The sequence below is a fragment of the Protopterus annectens genome, chromosome 2.part1 (assembly GCF_019279795.1).
Source record: "Protopterus annectens isolate FY-2018-M chromosome 2.part1, PAN1.0, whole genome shotgun sequence".
NCBI classification, from domain to species: Eukaryota; Metazoa; Chordata; order Ceratodontiformes; family Protopteridae; genus Protopterus; species Protopterus annectens.
In genome coordinates this window covers 1,477,600,397-1,477,627,122 of record NC_056729.1, presented here as the reverse complement: position 1 = coordinate 1,477,627,122, position 26,726 = coordinate 1,477,600,397, and the positions used below count along the sequence as shown (strand labels likewise).

Genomic DNA, 26,726 nt, shown 5'->3' with positions numbered 1-26,726 from the left:
CTCCTGACCAAGACTTGGCTACCCAATTTAACTTTTCATTGAATCCATTTCCAAATTAACGTCATCTTTCTCTAACACCACTACATTCTCCAAAAGTCCCTTACCATCCCCAGCCATCTCTCTACCCTACTCTGCTACTACTTCCTCATTCCCATCTACTAACTCCCATCCCTCCACTCCTCCTACTCCTACTACTTCATCAGCTTCATCTGCCCCTAATTCTCCCTCTTCACACTCCTTTTTTCTCATTTAAACCTATACCCACTTCTACTATAAAGAAACTCCTTATGAAACTGAAGCCATGCACCAATGCTCCTGATAACATCCCTTCTTACTTTCTTAGCAAAGCTGCTGAAGCAATCGCTTACCCTATTAGCATTTTAATCAACCGCTCTATCCAAGAATGTATAGTACCCCAAGTCTGGAAAAGGGCCTTTATCATACCTCTACATAAAGGTGGCAACAACAACAATGTTACTAATTTCCGCCCCATCGCTATTCTGTCCCCATCTCTAAACTCCTAGAAAAGTGTATCCAACTACAACTCCTTCCACATCTCTTAGATAATCATCTACTAACTCCGCACATGGATTCAGACCACATCATAGCACTATGACCGCCCTCCTCTCCTTCCTTAAAACTGTAAATAAAGCCAGCGACTCTGGCCAAATTGTTTCTACCCTACTACTCGACCTCTCTAAGGCCTTTGACACACTCTCACAGCCTGCTACTAACTAAACTTTCTAAACTTAACCTATCTCCCTCCTCCTTGAACTGGTTCTCCAGCTACTTATCTAACAGATCTCAAGCAGTCAAATGGAAAAGGCCACCTCCTCATTTCTAAATACTCCTACTGGGGTACCCCAGGGCTCTATACTGGGTCCCCTTCTCTTCAATATATTTATAAATGATTTCCGCAACTCTATCCCATTCTCAGACATCATCCAATATGCCGATGATTCTGCTATTATCTGCTGCCACCTCTATCCCCTCACTCCTAAAACTGACTCAAGATGCTTTTACAACAACTGAGCAATGGATGAAAAGGAATCACCTAGCACTCAATGCCTCTAAAACCAAATTAATGTTATTCAACCCCTCTAAGGCAACTTCTTTCAATATAAACACATTCCACATCTCTAGACAAAATAATCTACCCCTGGAACTGGTGTCCGAGACCAAGTTACTTGGGGTCCAAATTGATAACCAGCTCAAATTCATCTCCCACCTACAGTTAAATATCAAGAAAACCCATCAAAAACTAGGTATGCTTTACCGACAAAATCATTACCTTACACCTGCTACCAAAATCACCCTCTCTACCTCATTTCTTATCCCCTCCCTTCTCTATGGAGCTCCACTCCTAACTAATCTACAGACCTCTCTAAAAACACAACTTTCCTCTTGCTACAACAAAATTGCCAAGTTAAGCTACCAACCACAAGTCCTCCACCCACCACTGTTCCTCTCTCCAAAAACTAAAATGGCTAGAGCTACTCAGTTATCTCACATATACTCAACTAAATCTTGCACATAAGCTCATTTTCAACCCCTCCCTTTGTCCCTCCCTTTCATCAGCCTTTAAAATGCACCTTCCTGCTAGAGTATTAAGGTCCAACAATCAAAATCTATTAGAAGTATATAAACCAACTCGTCCCCCAGGCAAAAATCTTCTGTCTTATGACCTTGCATGCCTTTGGAACTCCCTACCACCTTCCATTCGCACCACCCCCAACCATTTTATATTTAAAAGATCTCTTCACTCACATCTAGTATCCCAGTGGGAATGCTCTTGCTCCCACCCCACATAACTAACACTTGCAAACTCCATCTTCTTTCTTCCTCTGTTTCCTCCTGCAACTTTCCTAATTACCCACCTTAACTCATACATATTATTATTCCTACAATAATCGGAAAGAATATACTAGGCCACACTTCCTAAGTATTGCTTCCCTAATAAGTTATTACTTCTCAGTACTTTTGTGCATTGCTTCCTAATATGTTATTATTCCTCAGTATTGTCATGAAATGCTTCCAAATATGTTGTTATTTCTCAGTGCTTTTGTGCTAAATTTCCCTTTAGTCTGTATTACCTATTAATTTCATCACTAGATTGTACTCACTCTAGTTTTTGTTGTATTATTTGCAAATTGTTATTTCTTGTATGATTAACTTCTGTGTAATTGTATAATTTGTATATCTATTAATAACCTACTTAGTTTTGGAGCTTTTCTCCCCAGGACTCCATTGAAAACGGGTTCATTTGGCCCAATGGACTATCCTGGCAAACCAACTGCAAATAAAATAAATAAATAAAATACTGTCATATGCATTTCAATATCCAAGGCTTATACATTATCTAGTCATGTAAATATTCTCTGCATGGCAACAACGAAAAGGCTTTCAATGCTGGTAATTCTTTAACAATATACTTACTAAAGCTTACTTGCATCTTACAATGTCCGACAAGCTTACTAAAGCTTACTTGCATCTTACAATCTCCGACAAGCTTACCTGATGTTCATTAAACCATGGCTACTTAAACAGAGCAACAGGGCACTGTGACAGCATACAGTTCCTGAATAAGAAGCATAAATCAACAGTACAAAAATCTGATAGAAAACCAGAACATTTTGCAAAATCAAGGACAGATGAAAAGCCACGGTCGTATTTGTGATCTACTTTGGATGGGGGAATACTCTGCACACTTACACTGCATAACTGCTCCTTGCCTTCCATGGACACATCCAGAGCCACTACAATGGGGAGTGGGGTGCAATAAGTATGTCACAATTTGAAATGTCTCTGGCTGACAGTGATGGATCTGACACTCATACCTCTCAACTTCAGAGCAAGAAATCTGGACAAAGCCATACATAGAACTAGAAGTGGGACACAAGCCCAAAAATAAGGCCAATTTTTAAATATTGCTCTTATAACTTAAATAGAACAGGTAGATCTTGCATTAGTACAAATTTTCTGAAGGGTATGAAATCTGAAACTCAAATGTCTGCCATTATTTTCTAACTTCAATCTTTAATGACTTGCCACTAATTTGCCAGAAAACCACAATTTTATGAAAAACGGACCAAAATGTGATGCAAAATACCTGTCAAAAAGGGACACCTTTTAATATTAACAGTTAACTTGAAGCAGCTAACAAAATAAGAGCATCCACATGCATTTCTGAAATAAAGGTAATCTATAAGTGATCATTACAGTTATATATAATTGTAAACCCTCCACATTTTCTTCCAAAATTGCCATTTTGGAGGAGGGATTATTAGGGGAGAGCAACATTTTGAGCCAGAATTGGGGACAAATGAGATGTTTGGATATTCCTAATCTACAAAGTGATTTGCACGTACCTCTCAACCTCTTAATGCAGGAAATCTGAACAAGGCCAAATATACTGGGGAACATACAAACACTACTAAAAATTGCTCTTGTATAAACTTAAAGACAGTCTTGCATTAGCATGCATTTTTCTGAAGGTTATGACATCTGAAACTCAATGTCTGTCATTTAATGGCTTCATTCCTAAATGATTTTCTAGAAAACCACAAATTTGAGGAACAAACCAAAAATAAGCAGCAAATATCTATTCATTCTGCAAAGATATGGACAACTGAGAGGTATACTTCAACCAGGGCTGTCTGAGTTTGCTACCCCCCCTCACAAAATCATGGTCAAATGGAGCCTCCCCCCTGCAGCCATTCCAATGTCCCATTCCTTGGTTATTTTGCCCCATTTATCATACACACTAATGTGCATACTGCTTTACTTCTGCGATGATTTAGGATTTCATTTGAAAGTTTTATTTTGCATTTTACAGCACAAACCCTAATACATACCTGTTAAAGCAATGCAGTCTCACAATGAAAATAGACTAACATTAAAACGTCTCTGCTCTTGAAACTCACATGCATTGAAACAGCACTGAAACCCACTTTCAGAGAAAATACATTTTGCCAATGGCAAATATTAACTCTGGGCTGTCTTCAAAATCATAGGCCCCTCGAACATAACATACACGTGCTCTTTGATACACCTTCCTGACTGTATTACATTATATTCCTTGTACAATACAGTACAGTTGTTAGAGGGCATTTTAAATTTATTGTTTTGAACATTTTTCCAGTAAACAATGAAACAAAAGCATCCACCAATGACAAAACTGCCCAATTCAGAACATTTCCATCATAAAAAGTCTACTCAAGTCCACCCGTATCAGTAAAAATATACACAATCTCTGAAGTAGTAAACTCCACATTGAAAAAAATTGTAACTAATAAAGAGGTTGCTGCTAGCAAACACTTTATATGTCATTGTTTAATCTACAAATAAAGTGCCCGTTACCCTTGAAGAATAAATTGCTTTTGTTGCATGCAATAAAAATGAAAAGCTAGTAATACCAATAGGGAATGGATAGCAAACTGTTAACAGGTTCATAGTTACTAGGTATCTTTGCCAAAAAGACTGCAGCATCCACCCCCTTTACAACACAATACAACATCAGCAATGCATTTACCTACTGTGGGAGTAGAACCCACAGCCTTCAGCATCTAAAGCAAGTACACTATCTGTTGTGCTATTAACAATGCAAGCAGACTAAACATAAGCAGCACTAAACTTTTGCTCCCCTGCAGCTCTCAGCTCCTTGTAAAATCTACTCGACACTCAGCTGTATCTCTGAACTTTTCAGCACAAGAAATCTGGAAAAAGCCAAAATTTATTGGGGGGGGGGAGACAAAAGGCCAAAAACCAGGGACACATTTTAAACATTGCTTGTATAATGTTTGAAAGTTGCTAGAATAAAATGCGTTACCACCATACATTTCACTGCCACGTCTTGAACCCAGGGGACCCCGTGCAAAACAGACAGAGCAACATACCACTACGCCAAATCAACTGTTTTGTGAAAGAGGAAGACTGAAACTTAAATAGCTACCATTTAGTGAATTCAGTTATCACCATAGCACAGCTGTCAACCTCTTAGCACAAAATACCTGAACAAAGCCAATAATGAGTGACTACAACCACCAAACATTCAGTGAATTCAGTTCTCACCATAGCTCTCAACCTCTTAGCAAATAACACCCGGACAAAGCCAGTAATGGGAGAATATAGCCCCCAAACATATTCAGTGAAATCAGTTCTTACCATACCTCTCAACATTAGCAAAAAACCTGGATGAAGCCAATAAATACCTGAACAAAGCCAATACTGGGTGAATACAGCCCCCAAACATATTCAGTGAATTCAGTTCTTACCATAACTCTCAACCCTAGCACAAAACCTGGATGAAGCCAATAATGGGGGGAATACAGTCCCAAACACTACCTAAACAAAGCCAATACTGGGTGAATACAGCCCCCAAACATATTCAGTGAATTCAGTTCTTACCATAACTCTCAACCCTAGCACAAAACCTTGACGAAGCCAATAATGGGGGGAATACAGTCCCAAACACAGGGATACATTTCAAATAGCCATCTTGTACACTTAGAAAATTGCTAGAATAAAAGCTTTTGTTACCATGCACTTTCTGAAAAATATGAAGTCTGATATTGAAGTGTGTCCATTTTTTTTAACTTTTGTTAACCAGGAAAGTCTGACTTTGAAAAAAAAAAAAGCAAATTTTTAGCAGAGGCCCAGGGAGAAACACTCCAGACAGCCAAGAATAAAACCAGAGAACATGTAGCTGTCAGGCAACAAGGACACAAATGCAGAATCCACAGATTTTATGAGGAACAGAAAAAGTATGAGGGAAAATCCTGCAACATTTTTACAAATGGTGGTGGGTAGGGAATTCAGGCTCTTGCCACTTGGGCCCAAGGTACAGGGTTCAAGCCTTATTCTCTACCCACCACCATGTACACCTGGGGCATTTCACACACACACACACACACACACACACACACACACACACACACACACACACACACCCCTGAAAGTGTCCCATCTTCCGTCCGTTTACTCCCGCTTGCTATTCCGTTTCAGGTCCCGCTCGAATCATCCCACTTGTAAACCCGTCTGTGTGAGTTCCCGCTCACAAATGTCTAAATGAGAGCGATGATGTCAGCATGCCCGAGACTGGACTCTTAGCACGGACTTCTTTCTTCTTAAAGAAGAACGCACGTAAAAAAAAAAAAAAAACAAAAAACTTTTTTTGAAATTATCTAGCCGATTCCAGGGGGGTGCAAGTGCACCCCCTTGCACCTGCCTGCGGGCGCCCTTGCTTCTACCTACTTGACCCCTACTTCCTTCAAGCTTTCTTTCACAAATTCAGCTAACACTTGCTTCTTCTTACTCATTTCTTATAATTTTGGGAGGGTGGCCTAATGGTTAAGGTGTTTGCCTTACAAACACAATGTACAGGGTTTGAGTCTCACAAGGGATAATTGGCTAGGCTTAAAATGGCTCGCAAGGGCAGTTAGCTTAATACTAACCTAACCTATTTATCTTACAATACTAACTCCCATTATGTCTTATATAGTATAGGCATTTTCATGCCTTGAACTACTGAATGCTTTGTTATCCCATGTATTCACAGAATGCTTTGGTATGGCATATACCATAAAATGCTTTGTTATTATTATTACTATGTCAATCTGTTTCTGTTACTTTTAAATCATGTAATATTTTTGTTAGCTTTTATTAGTTTTTAACTATTGTAATATTGTACGTGGAGCTTTTCTTCCCGGGCCTCCATTTAAAAAGGGCTCATTTCGGCCCAATGGACTTTTCCAGTTAACAAATTGTAAATAAAGATAAATAAATATCAGCTGTGCTGCTTTTTACATCAATACCTGTATTTATCATTTATTGAAACATCTGAATAAATACATATGTTACAATACTATAAAGGAACAGGATACTTGCATTTTAATCTGTTACTCTTGGAAAAAAGCAAGGGACACCACATGAAACGTTGCATGGAATAAAGGATGGCACACCCCATGAAACTAGCTAGTACAGCAATGTATAGATGGTACATATGACAGTGATGAGATTTGCTCTATCCCATCTCTATGTAATGTGTCTCCCATTAACTGTGATAGGGATGATAGTTGCCTACATGACACTTTTTTGCTTGTACTGTTATGTGGCAATGTTTGAGACACAGTGTAACTAGACCACAGATAAAACCAAAGAGTTTGCAGTTATTTCATCTTGAAGAATACTACACTGCATGCATCAGTTTGTTCCATGTGACCCTGTCAATTCCTTGTTGATATGACACAAGAGATTGTACCAGATATTGCTACTTTACCCAGGCTAACCTGAATTGGGTTCTATGTCCACGAGGCTGCCAGTGTTGGGTCTTCTGGTGTCCTGGGCAGTCCCCAGACTGGCACCCCTCAACTTGAATTTGAGCACCAAATAATATAAAAACAAAGCAAAAAGGTCTTCCCAAAATTAAACTGATGGAAAAATATTAATGGACTCTAACGCTGAACCGTAACAAGGAAAGACATTCTGCAAGCTCCTTGCTATAGTTTCTAACATTATTTACAGCTTTGAAAAGTAGGGTGATTATGCAGTCATTGTTTTTCTTGTTAAAATATAGTTATTTGTCAGAGTTATAAAATATAAATACCATTAATGGGGAAGGGGAAAAACTGTAAGGGCCTACATTTTCAACTATGATCCATTGTACTTGTGGATAAAATCTGGATGAGATGGCCCATCCAGACCTGAACTAAAAACAAGACAAAACAAAACAAAAAAAAAAAAAAAACATACTTGTCAATACTGAATGTCATTTGTGCTGGGTTTGATTTGAAATGACAATGAAATTCACTGGTAATGGAAAAGAGTGTGCCCTTGGCAAAGTGAAGATGAATATTGATCTCCTTTTGCCAGTCTAGCAAACCCTCCAATATATGTCATATATCACAGCAAAATTGACTTATTGTGAGGTTTATGAAGAGATTTTGAGCCTAGTAAGTCAACTGACTGTCTGAAACGGCCTGGTAAGTATGGGATTCTTTGATAAGTAATGGCAAATGTGAAAGAGGCACTATACTTATTTTTATTTATTTATTTGACATTTACTGGGAAAGTCTGACTGGGTCAGAAAATGTCCATTTTCAGTGAAGACTCAGAGAGAAAAGGTCCACAATCACAATCTTTCAGAAATAAATTACTTATATTTTAAATCACAAAGTATCATGTTATATTACAAAACAAAGGAGTGAAAAAATGTTGTAATGAGAAAAACATACAGCATAAGTTTCATAGCAGAGTGCAATGAAAAACAACAACAGGAGCTGGAGGAAATATGTGAGGAAAACCTCATTAGTCACATTCGTTACATAGACTAGTGTGTGGTAAATGAGACCTGAGACAATTCTAATAAGTAATTTAAAAGAGATATTAGAGATTACATGATTAGAGACAGTGAGGGGAAAGTGGATGATATCTTAGTATGAGAGATCGTGTTCATATTATGGTTATAGAAGGGAGAAGAATGGAGAGGAAGGAGATTATAAAAAAGAGTGCAGGGTAGGGTGTCTTCAGGTAGCTTAGGTGAGTAGGGAAGAAAGAGGTAGAGGAAAGGTCTGCAAAAATGAAGTGGATAAGGTAAGGCAGTAGGAAAAGAAAAGAAAGGAGGGGAGTAGGAGGTTGGAGAGGGTTGTGAGGTGTGACTTAGGTTGAAGGGGATGAGCAAAGTAGTAAGTTCAGCCAGGATTATACTCTGCATTAAAACAAGTTTAGCAGTAAAAAATGTTACCTCTGTGAAGCTAAACACTGCAGTTAATTAATAACCCTTTTGCCAAAGGAAAGTTTTAGCCTGTTTGCAGCTAGAAATGTTCAAAAATGGCTTTTGGTTCATTAGCATCTCTCAGTACTCTTTCAGGAAGGCACCAAAGTACCATCCATTCAATATATACTCTGTCTAGACTGCAAAAGATACACTTCACTCATTTTAAATTGTGATCATTTTTGAAATCAACTTTTAAATGCCCTCAGTCTCTATATTCAACTTTAAATAATACATTTTAAGCAAAGTACGATTATGAATTTACTGTTTTGGATAGTGGTATTTTTATTCTGTTAGTTAATATTGTCATAAATATCTTATAGTCATTATTCAATAATGATATAGGCCTATATGAGGTACAGAGGTTTGGGGAATTGTTTTCCTTTAGGATTGGTGTGATTAAGGAATATCTCCAAGAGGATGGTATTAACGCCTTTGACTGAATTTCTAAAAGAGTTGTATGGAAGAGGGATAGTATCTTTGAAGGAAAAAGTTTATATATTTCCATAATTATGCCATCTATACCTGGAGCTTTATTATTTTTACCCTCTTTTATTGTATCTGTAATTTCATTTTTAAGTCTATTTATGGAAATCTTCAGGCCATTAAAGCCAAACCCCTCTAGCTGTGTATGACATTATCAGCACAGCATAAGAGGAATGACTGACCTTTGGAAACACAGGGTTGTCATACCCAGCTGATATCCATAAACATTAGGTGTCTACAATGCATGAAACAAACATGAAAGTAAAAGAAAAAGTCATGGATATTCAGAATTGCCATTTAGCTGAAATACCTGATATCCTTAAAGGGTGATTTGCATATAGCCCATGAGGCCTCTGATGCAAAAAGTATCTACAAGATGAAATGATTCTACCCACTTGTTTAAAGTTTTTGATTCAGCAGATGTAAGCAGCGGTCTTTTATTTGTAGCTTCAGAAATACCAAATATACAGCTAAAATCTCCTCCTAATATTAAGTTGCCTTTATAATTATTGCAAATGAAAGTGTTTTTAACAGTTCCTGTTCCAATGCCTGGGAATCAGTATAGATTGGCTAGGGTCCATATTCTGTTATTATATTTAACTATTACTAATGCCATAAGGCCTTCTTTATCGTCATACTTATAAATGATTTCTGGGTTAATCGCATTTGTTTTACATAAAATTGTTACCCCTTCTGTCTTTGTTTTATAAGTGGATTGCGCCAATATCATATATTCCTTAGGATTCCATTCGTAATTGTCATTTGTTTTGAAATGAGTTTCTTGAAGGAAGACAATTTGTGCTTTGTTGAATTTTAAATATTTCAGTAGATCTGATCTTTTGCTAGGATTGTTTAAGCCATTGGTATTTAAAGATAATAAAGTTAAATCCATCTTGGGTTATTTAGACTATGTATTTTTTGTTTTATTGTCACTATTAAACATTTTCCTCTGATAACTATAAAGTATATGTTTGAGCTTTTAAAGGAAATTATTAGTTTTATACTTTGAGTGTTTACCAGTAAAGTAATGTTTTGGTCAGGCATACTAAAAATGTTTTTGTGAAATAACAAATTTAAATTAATAAATGTTAACAAAACTAAGATCCACACTAGCTATGGAATGAAAATCATTCCTAATCTGATGGATAAACCCAAGTCTATCAGATTATCACTCATACCTTCACAATCCAGAACATCTGAGCTCCATAAATTGAATTATCATATGGAGAATATTTGTAATAAGAATAAGCAATATTTATATTATTTTGAACAGATATAGTACTTTTGTAGATTAGACAGAATTCTAATTCTAATACAATATAAATGTCTACTTATTGTATAAGCAATTAATATTTACATGAAAGATAGATGACAAGCAATTCAATCATAGTAAAGTAGGATGTATCATATATAAAATCTCAGTAAAAGATTATAGCACACAGTTATTTAACATATTCACCCTTATTGATGAAGTCTTTCAAAATGTATTACTTAATATAAATAGATGGTAATAATATTTATACCTAATGTTTATAATACAATGTATTTTACTGGATATATCAGAAGTTATATTTTGTTGTTTGCCAGCATTTAAGTAATCACTTTGTTTGTTGCTAACTTACTTAAAGCATCAAGTTTGCTTTATGTGAACATTGATATGTGCATTTTAATTATCAGTGCATCCCTTTCCCTCCATTTCCTACACATAAGGATTTTCATATCTGTCATTTTTTATTATAAAATGAGTGAAAGTATAGGTTAAAAACAGCAAATTCACTTATTGTGATTAATGATTATAAGTTCCCTTTCCATATTCATAAATTGCCATTTTATGGCATATACTGAAAGTTTTTAGATTTAAATGGCAATATTCTATTTTGTATAATCAGCAAATGTTAAACTGAGTGATTACTGTCAATGTAATACTATTTGTTCAGAATGTGATTGTTACATTCTGTGACATTCCCAGTTCAGGCTTCTATTGTTTCCCTTGAACAACTTTATCAGTTTGATGTTATGTATAAAACATTAGTTACCTTGGTAACAGATTAAGTATTATGTATGATCAAGATGGGTTACAAAACCACAATTCAAGTTAAAGCAATTATATGACTTGTTATGCATATTTACTTATATCAGAAAATCATTATGCTTCCCCTTGATGTTCAGTATAGTGTATGTCATTTATGACAAGTTACAACAGTAGTATTATACACAAGCCCATGTTATTAAATTGAGTGTCTATTGTCAATTAAATACTATTTGTTCAGAATATGATTGTTACATTCTGTAACATTTCAAGTTCAAGCTTTTATTGTTTCTCTTGAACAACTTTGTCATTTTGATGCCATGCATAAACATTAGTTACCTTGGTAACCACTTAAGTATTATATATGGAGAAGAATGGGTTACAAAAACTACAATTCAAGTTAAAGGAATTACAACGAGCCAAGCCGGACCGAGTCACCATCACTGAACATTAGCAGTAAGGCTGAGACCCAGCCACAGCCATCAACCGCCACTGCCAGCAGCGAGGGAAAGGCCAGCCCAGCACCGGGTAACGGCATTGTCATTGCCATGGGGGAGAAGAAAGTCATTGCAACAAAGGTCTTGGGGACAGTGAAATGGTTCAATGTGAGGAACGGCTATGGATACATAAACAGGAATGATACTAAAGAAGATGTGTTTGTTCATCAGACTGCCATTAAGAAGAATAACCCAAGAAAATACCTTTGCAGTGTAGGGGATGTAGAAACTGTACAGTTTTATGTTGTCGAAGGGGAAAAGGGTGCAGAGGCAGCGAATGTTACTAGGCCTGGTGGAATTCCAGTACAAGGAAGCAAGTATGTTGCAGACCGTAACCAATATAGGCACTACCCTCATTGTAGGGGACCTCCACACAACTACCAGCAGAACTACCAGAATACAGAAGGTGGAGATAAAAGTGAAGGCACAGAGAGTGCACAAGAAGGGGATGGCCAAGCTCAACAGGGCCTTATCACAGGAGACGTTAACCACCACCTTATTATATGCATAGACCCTATGGCCGTCATCCACCATACTCCAACCCCCCTTCTCAGGTTGAAGTTTTAGAGGGTGCTGATACAGGTGGCAGTGGCGAAGTGGGTGCTAGACCTATGAGACCAAATATGTACCGAAGATACAAACCTCGAAACTAAAGAGGTCCACCTGGCCCTAGACCACAAAGAGATCCAGCTAATGACTTGTTATGCATATTTACTTATATAAGAAAATCATCATGCTGAAGAAAGTAGACAGGAGTATAAGGAGATGAGGTGCATGGCAAAGAGAGAGGTGGCGAAGGCTAAGGATAAGGCATATGAAGAGTTGTATGAAAGGTTGGACACTAAGGAGGGAGAAAAGGACCTGTACTGATTGGCTAGACAGAGGGACTGAGCTAGGAAAGATGTGCAGCAGGTAAAGGTGATAAAGGATAATGAGGGAAATATACTTACAAGCGAGGAGAGTGTGTTGAGGAGATGGAAAGAGTACTCTGAGGGGTTGATGAATGAAGAGAATGAGAGGGAGAGAAGGTTGGATGATGTAGGGACAGTGAATCATGAAGTACAATGGATTAGCAAGGAGAAAGTAAGGATAGCTATGAAGAGAATGAAGAATGGAAAGGCTGTTGGCCCAGATGACATACCTGTGGAAGCATGGAGGTGTTTAGGTGAAATGGCAGTGGAGTTTTTAACCAGATTGTTTAATGAAATCTTAGAAAGTGAGAGGATGCCTGAGGAATGGAGAAAAAGTGTTTTGGTACCGATTTTTAAGAATAAGGGTGATGTGCAGAGCTGTAGTAACTACAGAGGGATTAAATTGATCAGTCACAGCATGAAGTTATGGGAAAGAGTAGTGGAAGCTAGGTTATGAAGGGACGTGATGATTAGTGATCAGCAGTATGGTTTCATGCTGGGAAAGAGCACTACAGATGCGATGTTTGCTCTGAGAGTGTTGATGGAGAAGTACAGAGAATGTCAGAAGGAGTTGCATTGTGTTTTTGTAGACTTAGAGAAAGCATATGACAGGGTGCCTAGAGAGGACTTGTGGTATTGTATGAGGAAGTCAGGAGTGTCAGAGAAGTATGTAAGAGGGGTACAGGATATGTACAAGGGTAGTGTGACAGCGGTGAGGTCTGCGGTGGGAGTGACGGATGCGTTTAAGGTGGAGGTGGGGTTACATCAAGGATCAACTCTGAGCCCTTTCTTATTTGCAATGGTGATGGACAGGTTGACAGACGACATCAGACAGGAGTCCCTGTGGACTATGATGTTTGCAGATGACATTGTGATCTGTAGTGAGAGTAGGGAACAGGTGGAGGAGACCCTGGAGAGATGGAGATATGCTCTAGAGAGAAGAGGAATGAAGGTCAGCAGGACTAAGACAGAATATATTTGTGTGAATGAGAGGGAGGATAGAGGAATGGTGAGGATACAAGGAGTAGAGGTGGCGAAGGTGGATGAGTTTAAATACTTGGGGTCAATAGTTCAGAGTAACGGTGAGTGTGGAAGAGAGGTGAAGGAGAGAGTACAGGCAGGATGGAGTGGGTGGAGAAGATTGTCAGGAGTGATTTGTGACAGACGAGTACCTGTAAGAGTGAAAGGGAAGGTCTACAAGCGGGTAGTGAGACCAGCTATGTTATATGGGTTGGAGACAGTGGCATTGAGAAAAAGGCAGGAGTTTGAGCTGGATGTGGCAGAGTTAAAGATGTTAAGATTTGCACTAGGTATGACGAGGTTGGACAGGATTAGGAATAAGTATATTACAGGGTCAGCCCAGGTTGGAAGGTTTGGAGACAAAGCCAGAGAGGCAAGATTACACTGGTTTGGACATGTGCTGAGGAGGGATGCTGAGTATATTGGGAAAAAGATGCTAAGGATGAAGCTACCAGGTAACAGGAAAAGAGGAAGGCCTAAGATAAGGTTTATGGATGTGGTAAGAGAGGACATGCAGGTGGTTGGTGTGACAGAGCAAGATGCAGAGGACAGGAAGAAATGGAAACAAGTGATCCGCTGTGGCGACCCCTAACGGGAACAGCCGAAAGAAGATGATGATCATGCTTCCCCTTGATGTTCAATGTAGTGTATCTCATTTAAGACAAGTTAAGACATTAGTGTTATTGAACACAAGCCCATGTTATTAAATCCTGTTTTTAATATCTAAAGTCAGCAGACTGCTTCATCTTGTATGACGATTATATATTTTATGTCAAGATTTACTAAAACCATACATTACATAACTATTATGTGTGTGTTTTTTTTGGCTGTTGCTTAGTCATTTGACAGACCACAAGCTGTAATGCTTATTCTTATCAATAGCTCCTTCCAAGGATGTTTATACAGTCCATAGACTTTAAATTATGAGACTCTTCTAGTTTCTTATTTGTTATAACTATATTTCCATCCTTATATGCACACATATCAGTACTTCAAGCATGGGAAACAACACCCATCCAGTTTTGCCAGAATACCATTCAGTTGTTCATGATGTGTGTTCCCAGGCTGTTCTTAAAATATCCAAACCAATATTTGTCCTGTTCCATTTTACCAGCCTGTTCCATGCAGTGGCCACTCTGCCAGTGAACCACTCAACACACCTTCCATTCCCACAGATATTTCCACAAAGGAAATCTGATGACTCTCTAGCACTTTCGAGTGACCCCAAACACCCCTAGAATCAGCTATCCCCATATGCCCAACACGTCCGAGCAAGCTCACATCCCAGACCACTACAAAGGGCTCTGCATAAGACCAAGTGCTCTTAGTCTTTCACAATAAGTCAGACTTCCACTCTTATGTAAGTCCTTAATGTGTTTGGACCAAAACACATTTTAAATATAAAATTGCGTTTATTTATTTATTTTTATCAAGAATCAACTTAATGAGCTAAACGAAGTGTTGGGAGACCATCAATATGTGTACATGTGGTTTAAAACAGCCCTTTTATATATATATATATATATATATATATATATATATATATATATATATATATATTTTAAACCAAAAACATTGCCGAGAATCATCTCTGAGGCTCCTGAGAGCCGTTAAGCATTATCATCACTCAGTCTCCATTACCATAGCACCCTGGGAGCATCTGTTTCTGTTAGTGTGTCTGTGTACTGCATACCAGAGGCTCGCGATGCACATGAAGCAAAGCTTCACTCCACTGCAACTTCAAGCCTAAATTCCCTCCCTTTCAGTGAGGCAGCAGCCAGGAAAAGAAGTGAGAGCAAACAGATTAAAAAAAAAAAAAACTCCCAACAAGCCGCCACAACAAGAGAACACATTCTTTCAGCCTTCCCACCTCTCACTCAGCAGATGTATAAATAAAGTATTCCCGGCCAAAATATCCCAAATCACAGTTTTATCCACCCCTTCCCCTGGATCCAGGCTAAAACACCAAATGTCTCTTCCTAATACACAAACATCAGTAAACCTTGATCACAAGCCGCAACCCACAGCTTCCCAGAGATGAAAATGGCAAAATACATCAGCTGCCAGACACAGCTGCATCCACACTCATCATGTCAGGCTTAATCAAACTGCACTCCATCCCATAATTGATATTAACTATGTTTAGACAGAATAATAATGACATTTGTACTAGCTGCCAGACACAGCTGCATCCATGCACACAATATCAGAATTGATCAAACAGCACTCGAAGCTATGATACCTGCCATAACTGATATTAATTATGTTTAGACAGAATAATAATGACATTTGTACTAGCTGCCAGACACAGCTGCATCCATGCACACCATATCAGGACTGATCAAACAGCACTCGTAGCTGTGATACCTGCTATAATTGATATTAACAATATTTAGACAGAATAATGATGACATTTGTACTAAGAGCTTGCTACAATTATTTAACCAGGATATACATGACATTTCTAAATCATACTTTAACTGAAGAACGCATTAGTCTCCGTGGCAGCATTTTCCTTTTAAAACACTCTACTGTTACTGCTATTATATATGATGTTAATTTGTTACATTTGAGTCTGAACTCTGATGAATGGTACCTTGTTGAATTAGTTAATTAATTACTTAAATTATTATAAGTAAAAACAATGAAAAATGAAGATAAGTATTTATTGAGTTCAAGTAAGGGAATAGAAACTTCTATGTTTATATTATATGTTGCTTTGTTTGGCTTATATATAACGTAAATGGTAAACCATCTTGACCTACCTTTGTTTATGAAGAATTACTGAACTCTTTGAACATTCTGAATAAATCATTACTGTTAAGAAACCCTCTTTTTTTAAATAAAAACAGGTGGCAAGTGATGTACCATATCAGTTGATACTTTGAGAGATGTAGTTGTAAGAGTTATTTTTTTGGGACAGTATCTTGGAATCAGTTTTTGTTTCTTCTTTGTAGCAGCAGTCCAAGGATTTGTTTATTTTATTCTTTTAAGAGTAGGGGCCATCCATTCCATTTCTTTTGGGACAGACACTATGTTGTTGTTTTTGATTAATATAGTAGCTTCTTCTAAGTCATTAAAGGTTCTCATCTCATTGGCAAAAATTATTTTTATCTTGGCTGGAAAGGCCAGCTGTGCTTTAATGTTTTGTTTCAACAGTTTTATTATTGGCCAGACATTTTTCCTTTGTTCTAGTATTCTGGAAGAATAATCATTGCCAAACCTTATCAGGCTTTGATTGTATTTTAAGGGTGATTTTCTTCAAGCAGATTTTAATATTAGTTCCTTGTCCAGAAATGAAAGAAATTTTATAACTATGGATCTAGGTGGAGTATTTGTTGAGTTAGAAGCAGGTTTCCTCAGTGGTCTATGGGCCCTTTCAATTCCAAAGTCCCTCTTTCAAATCTAAAAATTCAGGAATCCAGGTTGTTAAGAATGAAATAATGTCTTCTCCTTCAGTGTTTTCCGGCAGACCAAAGATCCTTATGTTGTTTCTCCTTTCCCTGTTTTCTAAGTCATCTATTTTGTTACGCAGCCATGTATTCTGTTCAAGCAGAATTTGTTTTTGGAATTCTTCCTCTATGAGTCTTCCTTCAATGTCATTTAGAGAAGTCTCTATATTTGTTATTTTTGTATGGTGTTATTGTAATAGTTCCTTAAGAGTATCAGTCTGTTTTTGAGAATTTAATTTGAGGTTTTCTAAATCATTTTTAAAGCCATCCATCTTCAAAGATAGCTCCTGTAAGGTAAATGTCATCAATTGCAGTTCTTTTTTCAAAGCAGCATCTGGATGAGAATTCCTTGAGTTGTTCATATTCAGTGACTCAATATATCTCCAAGTTACTTGACAGGAAAATGTTTGTATATCTCCAGCAAAATTGATATTTATGTAGTTTAGTAATTTATCTATAGATTTCTGACATTTTAAACTTGAAAAATAATAAAATTTTCCTATATTATTATAATAGTTTATGAGTCTCTCAAAATTCACTGCTCTCAGTTGACCATCTAGGCTCCGCCCCCGTGATTAATATCTTGTGTACTGAGAGAAGTTATAAAATATCAGAACATGCAAGCAGAAGTTAGAGCAATATGGAACAAGGGCACCCAGACAGTTCCAGTAGAAGAAGATACAAATGGGTTAATTAAAAAAAAGTCCAAATGTATGTAACCATGAGCACCAGAAGGAGGCAATTCTGGGTACACTGTGGAAGCTGAGAACAGCACTCCTGGCAAACATCAAAGACTGAAGGAACATTAATATTATTTAGTTTAATTATGCCTTGACTTAAAAATGAAGTCCATATCCAATATGCATAATTATTTTTATTCCATTCTTTCCCGTCAGGGTGGAAGTGTAGCATCTACTGTTCTTAAAGTGGCATTAACCCACACTGTCTCCCAGAAGAAAGATGTCAGGTTGTCATCTGCTTTATTCTCTGCATAGCTGATGACCTGGGTCTTTGGCTGAACCCAGGTGTTTACCAGTTCAAATAAATGCTCAACTCGTACTGTACATCAAATGAACAACAAATTCTATTATTGTTTTTGATCCTACTACCTCCAGAGTTCACACACACACACACACACACACACACACACACACACACACACACACACACATTTTATATACATACGTATATATATATATATATATATATATATATATATATATATATACATATACGTATATGTGTGTGTGTGTATGGTCTATATCATAACACTGACAGCTCATTTCATCTAAACTCATTTCAGTACTTATGTATTATCGCAACCAGATTTTTGCGATAATAATGGTTGCTTCCTGATGTGGAAATGTAACCGGTAATGGTGTGACAATGACAGACAATGGGTTTTCTTTCACACTGAAGGTTGTTTCAGGCAGAGTTATCAGTAAAAAATAAGTAAGCTAATGTCACTGTTTAGGTATGCACTTTACCGCCAGTATGTCATGTAGCTCACAGTAAAGTGCATACAGGCTTCAACTGTCAGGGCTGCTGTCCAGTACACTGCAATTGCTCTCCAGTTTCCCCCACATAAAAAGGCACAGATACAGGAATTATCCTTTTGCTCCACTTTTTATTTTTAACAAATTGTAAACATAGGCTCAGGTCCAAACATGGCAGTAATGACAGGAAGAAGTGCAGCATCAGCCAGTAACATGTTTTCTGTACTGTTGTTAGTAGGTTTAATCAGGAACCCGTAATCAGCTATCAACATCATCTACCCTCAGCGAAGGGAAAGCGACTCAAGAAAAACACCCTGTAACCTTCTAACATTTAAATATCTGAAGTTCAAGGATTGCTGCCTTTCCTAGTTTATGTGTCAAGCGGGTGAGGTGACTGTGCGATAGTGACGGACCTTAGGGTTAGGGTTTGGGTTAAGGTAAGTGGATAGTTAGTGGTGTATATATAGTTTAGTGTACGGTTAGATGTAAGAGTTTAGGTGTATGTGTATGTGGATTGCTGTTTGTTTGGTGTACTTTTGTTGAGTGTATGTGTTTTGGAACAGCAATTTTTTTCCCTAGGATGTTCGATGTTTTAAATTTTCGATTCATAGGGTTCAATATTAGAACACTCAAAATTTTGAAAGTTCGGTGTTCTAATATAGACCCTATATGTATATATATATATATATATATATATATATATATATATATATATATATATATATATGCACAGTGCAGGAGTGTGAGGGCTTTATAAATAAAGTGCAGGTGTGAAGGGGCTTATCTAAAGTCAGGTGGTGCAGGGAAAAGCATGCTGCAAAAAAAAGTTTTATGACCTTACTGTTTTGAGCAGTGACCTACTAAGGTTTTAAATGTTTTAGAGATGAATAATTGCATGTCAGTTAAACAAGACTTGATTATTCATAATGGATCTAACAAAGATTTTAAAAAATATAAAAGTAAGACGCCATTTCAAGTTTATAGGCTGCTGCTCTGGACCGGCCAAGAAGGATGTATTTGCAAGTATTATACTGTTACTACTATGAAAAACATACTGGCATCCTGAACTTTACATAAGAAAAAAATAACAAACTGTTATTGCAAGCTGCAAAATATTCATACAGAAAAATAACAATTATAAATAATTGCAACAGAAATATCTAATACAATGTATTATTCTTGGCATTTCTCTTTCAAACCCTTGATCCCCATTTTGAATTTAGCTTGCTGCCTTACCTGATACTATACAGAATGACACCATCAGGCTGAAGTCGAATTAATTTGTTTTCTACTGTGACATCATGAAACCATGCTGACTTAGCATTCACTATAAACGTATCAGGCAGCCAGAGCTTGTCCACAAAGCGACTGTCCAATCCCAAAGTTTTGTTAGTGTGGTTGTAGGAAAGTCTTTTGTCTCGCCAGCTTTGACGCAAAAACACTGTCATAGTATACTCCTAATTAAAAAAAAAAAAAAAAAAAAGCGCTCAGTTAAAAAATATGATATTTAAAAGTAACAGTACAATAGTTGTTATCTACATCACTATATCATTTTTTTTCAGACTGACTCGTTCAAGGTTTTCTGAATACTTCAGAAATTGTTCTAACATTGACAAGACTCATTGCAAATTGCACTGTAAAAATGTTAGAAACTTCAAAATTTTCACCTGGTTGTATACGTCACCTTTGCTGGCTGTGTTTTCTAACACAGCCAAAAGTTTGCATTCACTTATTAGTTTCAATAGGAGAGACTGCATTAGAAGTAAGTGCCAGGGACTTTTGTGGACACATCATGGTGGGTGTGTGCATGTGTATGTGTTTGGCTGAATGTTTGAGTATTTGCAAAGGAACGTGTGCTGCATCTGTAAATGTGTTTACGTGTGGGAGAATGAGTAAGTGTGTCTGTGAGTGCAAACAGGTGAGAAGTGTTTTCTGTGTGTGTGTGTGTGTGTGTGTGTGTGTGTGTGTGTGTGTGTGTGTGTGTGTGTGTGTGTGTGTGTGTTTGTGTTGGGGGGGGGGTCTGGAAGAGTGACTAAGGAAGCTATGCATGGGTCTCATGCATCTCAACTGCCCTGAATTTTTTCAGGATGTCCTGATTTTTGCCTCATATTTTTGGTGTTTTCATTGTAAAATCTGTGGTTTTCTGGCAAATCACTGAAGACTGAAGTCTTAAGCAATGACAGGCATTTGAATTTCAGACTTCATATCCTTCAGAAAATGCATACTAATGCAAATTCTCTTATTCAAACAACTTCTGGAGTTTACAAGAGCAATATTTACAATTTTGTCACTGATTTTGGTCCTGTGTCTCCTCATTACTTTTGGCTTTGTCCATAAAGGAGTTGAGAGGTCTGTGTCTGTGACTTCTACAGCAAAGCAATTTTTAGTGCTTGCAATACTCACCAAGTGATTCAGGACAAAAAATTTAAGAAACATCAGAAAACACAGACACTCGAACACAGATGTCATGTAATAAATGCATTTTATTGCTCAAACATATGTTTTGCAATTACTCAAATTTCTAGGCTGGAAAGAACCCTTCGTCAGAAGTTATTAAATTACTGATGTTAGATACAGTGTTTAAATATCCACTTATATCTAGAAAGGGAATGTCATCATTTATTTCCAACTGGCAAAAAAAATTAAAAATGCCAGCTTGGAAGCAATGTGCAACTTTGATATTTACTATGACTTTTACACCTTAGAGGCAGACACAATGTGTGCCTGTACACACACGTGTGTGTGAACCTGAAACTGTAGAAAACCAAGTCATGCCATGCTATAAAAATCAAAGTTTTGTGTGCTACCTTTGACTCAGTGCTCATTTAGCAGAGGAGATAACATCTCATACAGAGACTGCTGTGATATTTAATGAGAAATTTACCCCCCAGCACTACTAATGGAGAGACACAGCTCCTAAATAATTCAACCCAAGAATGGGAATTTTCTAAATATCTATGATATGACCCTAAATATTATCACTAGAGATAATATAAATATACTCCATAAATAGGTAAGGTTAATTTAAACTCTAAAGGAAAGAGGCAAATCCAAGCACCAAACTGAATTCTGGCTAGGGTTAAAATGGCCTGCAAGGGCACTTAGCCTAGTACTAACCTATTAGCCTATAAGACAATAAATCATAATACAAGAGATGTGTAGGGAGATGATTTAAATGCAGAGAAGGAGAACAGGTAATAATAATCTTTGTGAGACATATGCTTTGTTTAAAAAATATGCATTTAAAATAATGTCCAGTTCACTGTGATATGAAAGGCAGAGACTACTAACAGAATAAGATATAGGATTAGAATGTATCTGCGTTGTGTGAAATTAATTCACTACACAGGCTGTGATTTAGCAAGCTAAAAGAGACAGAGAAAGAAAACAAAAGAAACAAATACTGTTGTCTGTCTAAGATTATGACAAATATCTCTGAAGAAAGGCAGTACTGGACAAAGTTTTGTTAACCTGATTAAACTATCTGAACATTAAGGCTTTACTGACCGTTAAGTTTATGGGCACTACTAGTCTGATTAGAATGTTACCTCATGTGAAAATAACCACTCTCTTGATATGAATGCTATAAATTCTAAAACACAAACTCCAACAATCTTAACAGTTACTGTTAATATTCTGAGACTGTCAGCAGTTTGAATTCAGGATAAATTCAGGATAAATAAAGCCTGTAGAATATTGGGCAGTACATATTGTGGACATTGTGTCCATTGTAAGGTGGTCTCAAAAACTAAATCATTTACGTCTATAAATACACCTAAGGTTTACGATATTAGATACTTTTTTACTTGTAGCAGCGAATGGGTGATTTACATGGCGGTGTGCCAATGTATGGCTTTTTATGTGGGACAGACTTCTTTATCTCTTCGACAGAGAATAGCATTACATGTCAGCGATATAAATTGCAAAAGAACACGTAGTGCCTTGTACAAACATATCCAAATACATACAGGAGCACATTTCATTTTTTTGGGTATTGCTCAGGTTGTAGGGGATAATTTAACATTGATAAGTAAACATAGAATTCTAACAAAAAGAGAGGAAATGGATAGTATATTTAGGAGCATTATTTAAACCAGGTCTAAATGACCACTGGTAACTATATTTAGTTCACAATATATGTTGGTTAGATTGTTTAGTTTAACTAATATTATATATTTTTTTCAAGGTAATGACTGGTATGTTGTGTTTTTAACTTCTAAGTGTTAATTGTATTGTGTCTTTAAGATAAGTTGATTGTAATCTGCATATATTGGTCACTGTTCCCTCTTTACAATACACACTGATGATGTCAGGGGGCGAAAGCTAGGTTTGTGTATTGTGTATTTGGATTCTTGGTGAGCTGGACATTAAAATCATGGTAGCACTCAGCCTAGTTCCTGTTTGGAGCATGTTTTATTTCTTCTTTTGAAGTTATTCACCCATTTGGGTGTACTAATTTTGTTGGTGCTGGATGTTGGGGAGCGTGATTTGTATTTAAATCCGAGCACACGTTATACCAAGCACCTGTTGTTTGTTGGCAAATATATATATATATATATATATATATATATATATATATATATGTATATGTGTGTGTTAAGTGAGAAAGGGTGACTGAGCCATGAGGAAAAGTCTCTTTCGGGCAGTGGCCCAAGAAGAAAAGCTCTATGGTTATGAGAATAACAACAACAACAAGAAACGCACTTGTTATTAACACTAATAACCAAATGTATACAATGCTGATATTAATACATTTTCTTATAAAAAAGCTAGAGCTGTTTGAGAAGAGTAACTATATATTGCTGAATCACTTAGGCAGCATAATATTTGAGCGTTAGTAGTCTGGTTTTGTAATGTGGGAGGAGGTAGTGTTAGAAAAGAAGACTTTTCAGTGTTAGTATTATGAACTGAGGGACATTAGCCTTGTAAACAGAAGTTGCAGCTGGAGAATATATGTGATGTGTTAGAGTCTGAAAAGTGGTTAAATAAGTAGTACGAAAACAAAACCTTATTAACTTTGAATATCGGACTGAAAAATGGCTTAAAAATGAGTTGTGTGTGTGTTGGCTGTTTTGTATTCTCTGGCTTACAGATATGTTTTGTTGCTGTAATAAGTAAGTCTTTAGCTTTTGGATAAACAGTTTTGTATTATTTTCAGTTTTGTTATCTAATGCGGTATTGTTCCATAATTTAGCCACATATGTGGAGCACAATGTGAGATATGAAGGGTTACTTAATTTCATTAAGTGTCTGCATTTTTTTCAGGTCCTAGAGGTTTTGGAGGACAGTAATACTGGTCTAGGCCTTGTACAGTTTTTTTCTTTTGAGATTTATGTGTTAAATAATGAATACTCTTAAGTTGTAAGAAAGCAAGATTATTCTAGTGCTTGACCATTATAAGGTCTGTTAGGGAAGGTTGCAGTATATTTAGCAAACACACTGTAAGTTTGCTCTGACTGATGGAGTTGGTGTTTGTGTGGACTAATTAACATGGATGAGGCATACAAAGCAGTGCTACCACTAAGAGTGCAGTTGCTGTTGTGTATGGAGCATCCTCTGTTGGGTATAACTTAATATTACACAAAGTATCCAGTTTCTTGATAGTTTCAGCTATTATGGGAAGGATATAATTGCTACATTTAGTTGATTATCTATGATGACTTGAAGAATTTTTTTTGAGGCACAGGCATTGTTAATAAGGTGGTGAATTAAAAATTTTCCATTTGGGAATGTTGTATTTGTGATGAAAAGAGAATATGTTTATTTTTGGGGTGATTTAGCAGTAGTTTGGAGTCTTTTAGGTAGTTTTCTAGGTTGTGCAGCCCCTATTAAGTGACTACTTGAAGTTTTGTCAGTGTTTTTATCAAAGACATTATGGTAGAGTTATTGACATACTCCAGCAGGATACAATTGTTCATAAATTTGTACATATCTTTAATGAAAATGCTGCATAACAGTGGATCCAGTAGGAATAGCTGTGGGACGGGTCTACTTCAGATAGTCGAATGACCATAATGTTGTAATGCATATGGCTGAGGTGAAAACATTGTTTCTTCACAACATCGAACCTGAAAAAAAATACGCCTCCCCCTGCACCCCCCACAGCCCCTGCTACCTAAATATACCAACTCTGAGATTGTACTTACATTGAAGTGAATGGGAATTTTTCCCTACAGTGATCTTCATTCAAACGGTTCAATGTTGTGAAGAAATTATGTTTTCATCTCGGCTATATGTGGTTCAACGTTATGGCCATTCGATGATCTGATGGGAAACCCTGTGGGACACCTACCTTTGTGGACTGTATAGATGAGTAATTATGATGCCATCTAGTACATTAAGATATTTTATTTATTTCTCAGTTTCAGAAATCCCAAATTTTCAGCAATTTTTTATGTTTTAACATAATTATTTGCTGCAATCAATCTCAATTCCCCTCTAACCCTCATCACATAGAGAAAGAGAAAAATGCATGACCTTCAATCTTTTTATAAACAATCACATCATATTTCAAATTCAGTTCTTTCACATTTCATTTAATAATATTATAAATAAACCATCACTTAACAACTGGGAACCTGTAATTTTCTTGAATATGCTGGTTCCAGTGTTGTAATATAATTTGTTTCCATATTGGCTAAAACCACTGTCTTAGCTACAGATCATGACACATTTTGTATTCTACACAAAAATGCAACTGTCATAAGAATCCTTTCTAGAGAGATATTTTATAAACAAATTTTTTCCCACCAGGTATATATTTTAGGACATGACCACCAAATGTTTCCATTCCCCAGGTAAAATGTAACCATGTCAACACTTTTTTGTTTTATCCAGCCATCCCATTTTGGATGGGATCCAATAAGATTGATAGTAACTTTTTTGTTGAAACCCTTGGTCTCTAAAAGACTAAAAGTACACTTTATAGTATAGTTTTATGAATATTTATATTCTTAATGGCATTACAATTTTTCATTCCATTCCTCCAATATTTTAATTACATAAGAAACATCTGCGACTCTTGTAAGGTTATTCGGTTTAGCCAAAGTTTTTTCCCAAATAAATGGATTTTTTTCTACAGAATTCTGAAACAGTAACTCTAATTTCTTATATTTCTTTTTTTTTTTGCTATAATAAACATAGTTGTATTGACTTGGAGTTTCTCACTCAATATATTTGCTTCTAATTTACATGCAGAAAGTTGTATAATTCTCTAACTGTTGTTTTATGAAAATTATTTGAAATAATATTAAATGGAACAAAAACTTCCAATGGAGTAGCTTTCCATGGAAATGATATCTGTGAGATTATGTGTACCATATTTTAACCATTTTTAATAGCCAATAAGTGAATGTCCCTTGATGGATTATCTTGTATAATTTACAGAAATATTGAAGAACATGTATGCCACAACCCACAGAACAACTAAAAAATGTATTTTTTCAAGATTTTACCAAACAAAAAAACATTAATGAAACACTGAACACCCAGGGATATCAAAGGATCATTTCCAATTTCTATACTCAAACTTGGAAAAATATTCCAAGGTATCCTAAAGAACCTCCTTTCCATATAAATTTCTTCCAGATTTTTTTAAAGTATGCCATAAATAAGTTGAAGAAACTAACACACTATTTGTATCAAATTACCAGAGAGAGTACATTTTTAGTTCCAAAAAATGATTAATCTGACAAATAACTAAATATTAAATCATTTCTTTTTATATTCATCATTTAGTCACATACACATTTAGTTTGTGCCTCCCTTATATGTGAATCTAATACTGTGAAATTCCAACCTAAAATTCCTAGTCTAGCTGTTACTGCAAGTTTCAACCTAATTTAGTCTCCTTCTTTTAAGACCACAATTTTTGTTTTAGAAGAATTAAGTATGTAACTTGTGCTTTTCAATATATAACCTATAATTTTAAAAATATTCTCCAAAGATTCCTGAACTTTTCATAGGTTCATACTAGGCTATCTGCCCTAGGGCATTTATAAGCCTAGCCAGAGTGTGTTTGACTTTCACCACCCATTTTAAATTAATTTTGCTATGCCCTTTTTCG

The 26,726-nt window shown here is 36.4% G+C and overlaps 1 protein-coding gene and 1 pseudogene across 2 annotated transcripts in view; one reads left to right on the top strand and one right to left on the bottom strand.

Moving 5' to 3' along the window:
* LOC122794727 overlaps positions 1–18,873 on the top strand; it is a 46,912-nt pseudogene extending 28,039 nt beyond the window's left edge.
* Positions 1–26,726, bottom strand: part of GABRD (gamma-aminobutyric acid type A receptor subunit delta) — a 583,111-nt gene that overhangs the window by 129,705 nt on the left and 426,680 nt on the right. For both annotated transcript variants that reach the window (XM_044062946.1, XM_044062945.1), the window contains exon 4: positions 19,898–20,118. In XM_044062946.1, coding sequence (XP_043918881.1) covers positions 19,898–20,118 — 221 coding nt within the window. The remainder of the gene's footprint in view (positions 1–19,897; positions 20,119–26,726) is intronic.